Source organism: Chlamydotis macqueenii, chromosome 26, assembly GCF_036417535.1.
Source record: "Chlamydotis macqueenii isolate bChlMac1 chromosome 26, bChlMac1.mat, whole genome shotgun sequence".
NCBI classification, from domain to species: Eukaryota; Metazoa; Chordata; class Aves; order Otidiformes; family Otididae; genus Chlamydotis; species Chlamydotis macqueenii.
The window spans coordinates 393,307-403,721 of record NC_141581.1 but is presented as its reverse complement, the minus strand read 5'-3'; the positions used below and the strand labels follow the sequence as shown (position 1 = coordinate 403,721).

The following is a 10,415-nucleotide window of genomic DNA, read 5'->3' as shown; positions in this document are numbered from 1 at the left end:
TCCCCCAAACCTGTCCCCCACTCCCCACCCAGGGACGAGCTCTCCTGGACTCTGGGCTTTGCCACGGGGAGCCCCGACCTCTGGCAGGTGCTGGGGTCTGTCACTTGCCCATGTCACCATCCGTTTGGGTGGATTTCGTGGCTGTCCTCCTGGTGACTGCAATGGGACTTGGGGTTTGGGGGTGCGGGCTCATCACCTCCTTTGCGTGGAGGTGGCCGGTTGGTTCTGGTTTCGTCACCCCCCGCTGCGGCCGGGTCCTTCCCTGCCCAGCTGGGACAAACCCCGGTCCCTTCTGTGTGCCCTGCCTTCCCCCTCCACAGATCCCCCCCGGGACAGCCTCTCCTCACGGACAGACCCCCCCCCGGACAGATCCACCCCATCTGCATCGGGGCGGGGAGCGAGCAACGCAGACATGACCCCCGCCCCGCCACGGGGGCCGCACGAAGCCGCTCCCCCCCCTCGCCCCAATCCCACCCGGCCCTCCCCGCCCCTGGGTGCGGTGGGGGGCGGGGGGGCGGTGCCCGGCGGCTCCTTTAAGGCGGGGGCGGGGGCTGACGTCAGGCGCTGTCCCCGGTGCTGAAGCAAGATGGCCGCCCGCTAACCAGCGGGGCGGCGGCGGCGACCCCCCCTCCCCGCCCCCCCCGGCCCGGCGTCCCCTTCACCCTCCCCCTCCGCCCCCACCCCCCCCACACCGGGACCATGTCGCTGCTCTGCGTCGGAGGTACCGGGGGAGAGGGGGGAGGGGGCGGTGGGCCTGCGCCGGGCGCCTCGCCGGGGTGGGGTTGGAGGAGGGGGGGGTGCTCGCAGTCCGGGTACCCCCCCGCTGTGAGCACACCCCCACCCCCCGGCGAGGCGCCCGAGGTTGATGGGGGTGGGGTGGGGGCGTGAGAACGGCTCCATTCACAAAAAACGGGCGCGCGGATTTATGAATGAACCAGCGGGGGCGCGCGCGCGCAGCGGGGGTGGGGAAGCGGCAGGGGTGGGGGGTGGGGTGCGGGCGTGTGTGTGTCCCCCACCCCGCAAGGGTGTCCCCCTCCCCCCCGCTGAGCCCTCCCCCCGCATCTCTGCACACCCTCCCCACGCACACCCACGCTTGCCCACCCCCCCGCCCCCGCAGCCCCTCCCTCGCAGCCCCTCCCTCGCATTCCCCAGCACCCCCCACCCCACGCATGCCCCGTACGTCCCCCCGCCCAGCGCTCCATATCTGGCACCGCGCCCCCCGGTTCCCACTCCCCCATAGACCCCGAAATCCCCCTACCTTTCCCCACCCCCGCCACAAACCCCTAAATACCCCCCCCCAAATTACCCCTCCCCGCCCCCCGTGCCCCTGCAGGCGTTGCCCCACGGTGGGCACGGTGATGCTGGGAGGGGGGGGGCTCAGACAGCCGGGGGGGGTCAGGGCAGGACCATGGTGGCGGGGGCCGGGTTGGGGGTGCTGGTCACCCCCTACTGGGAGGAACTGGGGGGAGCACACAGATGGGGGATCCTCGCCCCCCAGCGTGCTGAGACCTGCCCAGCTCGGTGCACAAATGAATCCTGCAGTCTCGGGCTTGGCCTTGCTGCGGGCTGCCAGCGCTCAGTCTGGAAGCAGAGGGAGGACAAGTCTGGAGGGGGTCCCTTTGCCCCCTCCCCGGGGCCTGTGGCACCCCGATTTTGGGGGAGGCACCTGTGGGTCCCAGGGGCAGCGGGACGGAGGTGGTGGAGCAGCAGCTGGCGACGAGAATGTCTGGGATTCCCCCTCCCTGGGGGAATCGGGAGGAGTGTGGGGGCTCCCCAGGACGGACCGGGGGGGGGGGGCGGACGGACAGACAGACCTGCTGTGGGCTGCCGGCACCCGGCCGGGTTTGTACCCTGCCGCTGGGCCCACCCTGCCGCTGCCTCCTGCCTCAGTTTCCCCAACTGGCCAACGGCCCTCCCGCCCCAAGAGGGGGCCGACTCCCCGGCCTGGGAACCCCCGTGGGTCGTGCACCCTCCTGGGGGTGCCCGGCTCCTTCTCTGGGGCTCAGGCTGGGTTTAACCCGGGGGGTGGCTCCCCGGGACCCCCCCAGCCCAGTGCCGGCTCTGGGGACCCCTTGGTGGGTGGGAGGGTGCCCCCCCTGCCCAAGGCTGCCGGCCGCAGATGGCGGCAGCAGGATTTCTCCCCAGCGGCAGATGACAGCCGGGAGAGCCACGTGTCCCCCGGGTGACTGTTTGTTCCTGTCAGCTCGGGTATTTTTGGAGCTTTTCCTTCCTCTGCTCCCCCGTTTCGGAGGCAGCGGCTGGTGGGGAGCTGGCGGGGGCATCGGGGCGAGGGTGAGCCCCCACGCTGGGAGTCCCTGTGAGGCTCCCAGCACGTGCCACGGACAGGTCCTGGTGCCAATCGCTGCATTATAAAATGATATATACAATATACAGAATAATATATACAATATAGAGAATAATATAAGCAATATATAGAATAATTTGTTATATCCTCTGTACATATAATATAATGCTGTAATACCCAGGGGTGCTGGCCGCCACCACGCAGTCCCCCATGCTCCCGACCCAGTGATGTCGGGGATCTGTGGGATCCCAGAGCCTCCTGCCTGGCCTCGAAACGACCCCCCGCGCCCCCCCCCAGCACGAACCCCACCCCCTGCCATCCCCTAGGGAAGCCGCAGCTCCCGGAGTCCTGCGATTCCCGGGGACCACGGCGGCTGGTGACCTTCCTTTGGGCACGGTTGCCCTCAGTGGTGCGGGGCAGGCGAGCGAGTTTCACCCCCCCGTGATTTTCTCCCCTGTGATTTTCTCGAGGGTGTGCCGAGGCTGGGCCAGCTGTTCCCCTCTTGCCTCAGTTTCCCCAGGGGCCGCTCGTGTGGTGTGGCCTTCCCTGAACCCCGCCGGGCACGTGGAGCCCGTGACCCCTCCAGAGCTGGCGGCGGGCGACAAGCGAGCGGCACGTCTCCGAAATCAAATTACCTTTGATATCGCCAGGGCTATTTTCGTCCCCTGCTCGGTCACGTTGGTCCCCCACCCGCTGGCACCCACGTCATTTAACCATTCTCCCGGTGCTGTGTCATCCCCTCCCACCCGGATCCCTCCTGTGAGCCCCTCGGATGCCCCTCGGCGAGGGCTGGGCTGTGGGACAGGGGAGCCCCTCCGCCATCCCTGGGGCTGCTGTGGGGTGCGGGAGGGTTACAGGCCCCCCCCACCGTGGGTCGCTCGTGTGAAATCTGGGTCAGATTTGGGAGGCAGCGAGAGCCTGGCCCTGTGGGGCCAATGCCCCACGGTGAAGACTGGAGGGGGGAAAGCTCTCCCAGACCTCCCCCCGGCCCCCTTTCCGTGTCTTCATCATCATCGGTTTCCCCAAACAGATTCAGATTTGGAAGCGGGGGGGTGAGGGGGGTTAAACGCCCCCTCAACAGACAAATATTTGTCATTTGGGGTTGCAATGAGATGTTTCAGGTTTTCCCAAAATGGCAGTTTTTTTGGGGGGAGGGCTTTGCTCCCCCCTGGTGCCCACCTCCAGCTCATTCCTGATCCCGCTCCCTCCTGCCTGGCACTGGGGACTGCAGATTTACGCAGGGGTCCCACCACCTCGCAACTGGGGGGTGGCCAGGCCTGGGGTCCTCTCACCCCCTTGGCACCCTGGTGGGGGTCCCCAGCCCCCCCGTCGCGGGGCGCTCAGCCTGAATCTCTCCCCTCCCTTTCTGTCCCCGCAGTTAAAAAGGCCAAGTTCGACGGGCCCCAAGGTAAGCGGCCCCCCACCTTGCCTGCCCACGCTGGTGGGGCTTGGGGCTTTGTTTTTGGGCTGGTTGGATGTGGCAGGATCAGAGGAAGGATTGGGGGGTGGCGAGGGGACCCCAGGCCTAGCCGCAGCTCTGGAGGCATCGTTTGACTGGAGGTGGGGTGGGGGGGGAAGCCCTGGACAGGATGGGGGGGCTCACAGCCAAAGCACCCCTGGCAGTCAGGGCGCATCCTGCCTGGGGGTGCTGAGGGGGGTGTGGGGGGACCCCATGGGAGGGTGGCAGCAGGGGGTGCCCGGGGGGTGGGGGCATGGCTGGGGTTGGGTTGGGGGGGGGCACTGGGAGCCACTTCACCCTCCGCCTGCCCCCGCAGAGAAGTTTAACACCTACGTGACGCTGAAGGTGCAAAATGTCAAGAGCACGACCATCGCGGTGCGGGGCAACTTGCCCTCCTGGGAGCAGGACTTCATGTTGTGAGTGTCCCCCGCCAGCCCTGGGGTCCCCCCTCCCGCCACCCTGTCCCCCCATCAGGTCCCAGCCCTGAGTCCTGGGGCAGGGGCCAGGAGGCTGCTGGGGAGGGGGCGACATGATGCCTCTCCCCTCTCCCCAGTGAGATCAACCGGCTCGACCTGGGCCTGACGGTGGAGGTGTGGAACAAGGGGCTCATCTGGGACACCATGGTGGGAACGGTGTGGATTCCCCTCCGGACCATCCAGCAGTCCAACGAGGTAGGGAGCCGGGCACGTCCGTCCCCCCGCCGGACCCTAGGGGACACGGAGCCACACGCCTGGCTGGCCTTTGCAGGAACAGAGCCTTCCCCATCCCCGCCGGGAGAGGACCCCGCGTGGGGCCGGACCCTGCGCCCGTGGCGTTGTGGCGCTGGGGAATTGGGGTCCCTGGCAGCGCCCCTCACCCCCGTTTCCACCCCGCAGGAGGGCCCCGGGGAGTGGCTCACGCTCGACTCCCAGGTCATCATGACCGACAATGAGATTTCGGGCACCAAGGACCCCACTTTCCACCGTATCCTCTTGGACACCCGCTTCGAGCTGCCGCTGGGTGCGTACCATCCCAGGACCGGGATGCGTCTGTCCTTGCCCTCAGTCCCAGGGATGCTCCCAGGGTTCGGGGTTGGGCATCTGATCCTGTAGCCTCAAAAGCTGGGGGGCTGTTTTGAGGAGGGGGGTGGTCTGTGCGCAAATTGGGATCTGTGCCTTGGCAGATATCCCTGAGGAGGAGGCCAGGTATTGGGCCAAGAAGCTGGAGCAGCTCAACGCCATGCGGGACCAGGACGACGTAAGTCAGCGCAGAGCCGGGACGGGGGCGAGGGCTGGTCAGGAGCCGCAGCGCTGTGAGCGGGCGGCCCTCACCCCTGTCTCTCCCCAGTATGCCTTCCAGGAGGAGCAGGAGAAACCTCTGCCTGTGCACGGCTCCCAGTGCTGTAAGTGCTGCCCCATCCCTGCCCCGCTGCGGGACCCCCCACGCTGCCCTGTCCCCCAGCTCCCCGCACCGCCTTGGGGCGGCTGGACCCCAACCCCAGTGGGGCTCAACCTCGCCCCACGCCCTGTCCCCATCTCCTTTCCCGCCCTCCCTCCTGTGTGTGTGCCGACATTTCCTTGCTGTCTCCGTGCCCCACGGTGTGTGAGCCCTCCCGTGGGGCTGAGCTGGAGGGGCAGAGGGGTGTGGGCGGGCACGGCAATGGGGCTGCTGAGGACGGGAAGCCTGGGCGAGGGGCAGCGGGGCTGGTGAGGGGGCTGCTCGGTGTGGGCGCCAGCAGAGGGGTCTGGGAGGTTTGGGTGGGCAGCTCGGTTTGTCCCAGCCCGTGCCTCAGTTTCCCCTTCATGCCAGGGCCGTGCACAGCCCGGTGCTGTCCTGAGCACAGCTCGGTGTCACTGTGCCCAGCCCCAGGCCCCGTCCCCAGCCCTGCTCGGTGTCACCGTGCCCGGCCCCAGGCCCCGTCCCCAGCCCTGTTCGGTGTCACCGTGCCCAGCCCCAGGCCCCGTCCCCAGCCCGGCTCGGTGTCACCATGCCCAGCCCCAGGCCCCGTCCCCAGCCCAGCTCGGTGTCACCAGGCCTGGGAGATGCTGATTCCTCTCAACCAGCTCCTGCTGCCGCCGCCATCCTTATTGTATCTGCCCTCCCTTTTTTTTTATTTGTAGGCAACTGGAATTATTTTGGCTGGGGAGAACAGCAGAGTGAGTATCCCGTCTCCTCCTCTCCTCTCACCTTGGTGGTCCCTAGCGCATCCCCCTTTGCTGTGCCGTAGCCTGTGGCCTCGCACTGTGGCTCTGTGCTGGGTGAGGACGGAGGCACTGGGCGCCCTGTCCTGGGCAGGGCTGTCCCACAGCGTGCCGGGGACACAGCCCCCCCTGAGGCTCCGTGCCCTCGGGCTGCCCCGGTGGCAACCGACAGCTCAGGCTTTGCCTCTGTGGTGGGAGAGAGATGGTTCATGCACCCTGTCCTACTCCTCCTCCCTTCTGTATATCCCATTTCCCCCCCTCTGCCATCCTGTCGTCCCCCAAACGCTTTTCTGCAGAGGGGTCCATCTCCCCAGCGTGGTCCTGCAGCAGCGAGGACACGGCCGTAGCAGTGGCGGGGCCGTGCTGGGCGCGGGGCAGATTTGGAGCATCCCTGCCTGCAACAGCCGCGGGGCTGTGCCCTGCCCCGCTCACTGCGGCTCCTTGCAGACGATGACCCCGATAGCACGGTGGATGACCGGGACAGCGATTACCGCAGTGAGACTAGCAACAGCATCCCGCCGCCGTACTACACCACCTCCCAGCCCAACGCCTCCGTCCACCAGTACCCCATGAGGCACCAGCAGCAGAGCTCCCGCGACTCCTACACCGACTCCATGCAGAGCTACGAGATGGACTACTCGGACCAGCGTCCTGTCAGGTAGCGCGGGTGCAGCCGGTTCCCTCCTGGGACCTGCTCTCTCAATCCCTCTACCCCCACGGGTGGCGGAGGCCGGTGGGTTCCCAGGGTGACGCCAGGGACGGCGCTCCCAGGGCAGTGGGATGCTGAGGCGAGGAAGAGGGGGATGGCGCCGGCCCCAGGCCTTTCCTCCTCGCTGAAAATTTTCAAACTCTTTTGGGTCACCGCCCTCCTCTGTCCTTGCTGGGCTTTGGGACCCCCAAACCCCATTTGTCCTTGCTGGGAGCCGAGCTCATGGGCTGCGTCCTTGCTGGAGACAGCCAGAGGCGTGGGCAGGGATGCCTGCCCCGGCGCCTTGTCCCCACGGTCACAGCACAGCCCGGTCCCTCGCCAGCATCCAGCCCAAGGTGCCAGCCCCGTCCACCCAGCCGGAGCCCCGCTGCCAGCATCTCCACAGTGGCAGGGGATGCTGGGACACGGTGGGTGGTGGCAGTGGGGCGCTCGGAACCTCGCTGACCATCTTCCTCTCCTCCCCGGCAGACGCTATGGTAGCGTAGACTCTGCCGCAAGCGGACGCAGCGACGCTGAGTCCGCTTCCGAGTCGAGCAGGCGCACCAGCCGCCAGCCTTCCCTTGAGAGCAGGCGGTCCCTAGACCTATCGGATAGGTGGGTCGCTACCTCGTCGCGTGCTGTGTGCCGTCGCAGAGTGCTGTGGTCGGTCCTTGCAGCCGTGGTGAGGCCAACACCAGTCCCGGCAAGGGCGGCCTCGTGCTGCCGCGGGGGTCCCCTTCTCCCCGCCCCTGGACTACCATGTAGCGGAGCAGCGTTGGGATGCTCCAGGCATCTCTTGGCCCCGTGGCGTCGTTCTTGCTGCCGCGCCCCAGTTCACGGAGGCCGTGCCCCAGTATCCCGGTCCCGCTTGCCGACGTGGCTGCCGGCCGGCAGCACAGCTGCCCGTTCCCTGTAATGCCAGCAAGTACGGGAGCCGGGGCCTCGGGAGCTCAAAGGCCACCCTCCGTTTCTGGTCGTGTCCCAAGGAGAACCTGGCTGGGCAAAAGCCTTGCGCAGTGATCTGGGGCCATTGCAGTGGGCCAAGGGCCCTGCTCCCAGCTCCGGCCAGGATCAGGCCGGGGAGGTGAGGGGTTTCCAGGCATGAACCATGTCTCCTACACCCCTGTGCCCCAAGTGCCCCTTCCCAAGGTACCGGGATGATGCTGGTACCCCTCCCTGCCGGGACCAGCCTGGGCATCCCCCAGCACTCTCCTCCTTGCGTTGTCCCCTGGCTCCCCACCACCCATCCAAGCCCCTCTGGGCCCAGGGCTCTGCCCGTCCCCTCATCCCCTTCCCCCTTGCCCACCCCTGAGCCCTGGCTGCCGGTGCTGGAGACGTGGTGTCGGCCTCTTCCTAGGCGTGTCCCTGTCCTGTCTGCATGTTTGCTTATGTGACCCCCTCCCCATGAAGCCCCGTGGCCGCCCCGTCCCCGGCAGCCTCCTGGGACGGAGGGAGCCCCTCTGCGCTGTTGCTCCCCCGGGCGCAGGCGGCTGCGGGAGGGGGGTGCTGGAAGGGCTGGGGGCCAAGTGGGGCAGATGGGGCAGTGGGAAGGGGTCTGGCCTGGCAGGAGTTGAGAGGGGACCCCTGGGTAGGGATGATGTGGTTAAGGGGAGTGGCGGGGTTGAGGGGGTGTCCCTTGGAGAGGGGAGGTCTACAAGGAGCACAGGGCAGAGGTTGGGTGGCAGATCTGGGGGCTGGGTGACAGATCGGGGGTGCCAGGCACGATCTGGCTGGGAGTGCTGCCTGGCTGCGCTCTGCCTCTTCCCCTGTCAGGGATGAGCTGGGGGGACAGACACCGTCCCCCACGTCCCCGCACTCAGCCTGGGCACAGGCAGGAAGGTCAGACCCCTGCCAGCGCCCTGGCCTGGGGGGCCGGTCCCAGCCTACGCAGTCTCCCCAGTCTGCACCTTCGTCTCCCAGGACGAGGAGCCTGGTGCTCGCCTAGGGCTGCGCCCCCGGGCCACCCATGGGGCAGGGACCCCGGGGCACTGCCTGGGGTGACACGGGACGTGGACCCACAGGAGCCCTGTTCTTCTCTCCCCTTGGCCCCGCAGCCCCACAGGGAGCAGCCGCTACGCCTCCTCGGCTGAGCTGAGCCAGGGCAGCTCCCAGCTGAGCGAGGACTTCGAGAACGAGAGCCTGCGGGACTCAGAGCTGGATGAGAGGGATGGCGAGTCCTACCACTCCTGCCACAGCTCCGTCAGCTACCGCAAAGACTCGCCTCGCTGGGAGGAGGAGGACGATGACCTCTATCTGGAGGAGGAAGAGGAGGAGGAAGAGTTCAATGAGGACTACAGTGAGAACGAGGAAGGCTACCCCAAGGAGGAGGAGGAGGAGGAGGAGGAGGACCTGCGGGAGCAGGGCACCTACGAAGGCCCCGAGCACGATGCCTACCCCCCACCGCAGAAACCCCCTGGGCAGCAGCAGCTGCCGCAGCAACCACAGCTGGTCCCACAGCTGAAGCCACAACAGCAGGAGAAGAAGGAGGAGAGGAAGGAGGAGAAGAATGCCTCTGCCCCCCAGGAGAGCCCAGAGCCCCTACAGGCCCAGCGGGGAGTGGACGACGCTCCCCTGCCTGAGGCGGCCCCTGAGCCCCCGAAACCGGCTGAGAGGTAGGAGGGAGATGTTGGCCTGTAGCGTCCTTGGGATGGCACCATGCCTGGCAATGCTGAGGATGCTCTGCAGGTGGCCCAGGGCTGATCCTGGTGCTTCTGGTGCCAAGGGGTGACACCAGGACCTTCTGTGGTGGCTGGGGCTTTTTCCAGGTGTCTGAGGTATGGAGGTGGGGGAAGCCCACCTGTGTGCCGCCCCGGCGAGGATCAGCCCCCTCGGCATGCCGCCCTGGCTCGGCCACCCGTGCCGCGCTGAGCAGCGGCAGAGCTCAAGGCATTGCAGGTCCTGCCCGGGCTGCTGGGGGTGCAGGTTTATAACCTGGGGAGGGAGGAGGTCGGGGCCTAGGGCTGCCATTCCTCTGCTCCGGCTCCCTGGGTGGAGGGGGTACCCTGGAGCTCGGCGTGGTCAGGGGAGGAGATTTCCTTCCCCGCAGCCAGTCCTCTCCCTGGGCCGCTGGTAAAAGCCTGTCCGTGGCCTTCTGTGCCGCACAGATGAATTATTTGGTGGCCAGGTCCCCGGTACAGCGTGTGAATAATTCATGTATTGCTCTCTGCTTTTAATTATCAAACAAATCCATTTTTCCATGACTTGGTGAGTGCCACCGCTCTGTGCGGAGAGGAAGTGTGATGGGCTTTTTTGGTCTTTTATTTGCTTTAAATTATAGACCAGAGCTGGGCAGTCTCTAATTTAAAAGACCGTGTAATGAGCTTTTTGGGTTTTTTACCACCCCCCCCCCCCCATATTTAGGCCCAAGGGCTGGCTGGAGTTGGGTGAAGGTGGCCTTAGCTCATGTCTGCCCGTGGTGCCTGTTCTGCAGGCGGGGGGCTCAGGGGGTCCTGCTCTGGGGACCCCGGATCAGCGCTGGGGACCACAGATCAGCGCTGGGGACCACACATCAGCACAGACAAGGCCCCACAGGGCTGGTTTGGGCAAGTTTGTCTCCTGAGCTGCCCACGGGATCGTCCCAGCCTGGTTCTGGGCGCCTGTCTCCAGGGTCACGCCACACCATGCTCTCCAGGAGGCTGGGGTGTTTGGAGGTTTTATTTTCTTTTCCTCCATGCCTCAGTTTTGCAAGAGAGGAGGGAAAAAAAACCTCACAACCACCAGCACGTCCAGGCAGGCAGGTCCCTGTGGCCTTGGAGCCGCCGGGGTGTTGGGAGCCCATAACCC

The 10,415-nt window shown here is 66.7% G+C and overlaps 1 protein-coding gene across 6 annotated transcripts in view; it reads left to right on the top strand.

Moving 5' to 3' along the window:
• Nucleotides 1-3,684: 3,684 nt before the first annotated feature.
• Nucleotides 3,685-10,415, top strand: part of UNC13A (unc-13 homolog A) — a 30,209-nt gene continuing 23,478 nt past the window's right edge. For 4 of the 6 annotated variants that reach the window (XM_086767260.1, XM_086767257.1, XM_086767258.1 and 1 more), the window contains exons 1-10: nt 3,685-3,713; nt 4,081-4,180; nt 4,318-4,435; nt 4,640-4,763; nt 4,927-5,000; nt 5,091-5,145; nt 5,864-5,899; nt 6,392-6,602; nt 7,122-7,247; nt 8,687-9,244. In XM_086767260.1, coding sequence (XP_086623386.1) covers nt 4,176-4,180; nt 4,318-4,435; nt 4,640-4,763; nt 4,927-5,000; nt 5,091-5,145; nt 5,864-5,899; nt 6,392-6,602; nt 7,122-7,247; nt 8,687-9,244 — 1,307 coding nt within the window. In that variant the 5' untranslated portion in view covers nt 3,685-3,713; nt 4,081-4,175. The remainder of the gene's footprint in view (nt 3,714-4,080; nt 4,181-4,317; nt 4,436-4,639; nt 4,764-4,926; nt 5,001-5,090; nt 5,146-5,863; nt 5,900-6,391; nt 6,603-7,121; nt 7,248-8,686; nt 9,245-10,415) is intronic. The other 2 variants (XM_086767261.1, XM_086767262.1) reach the window with 1 other exon arrangement.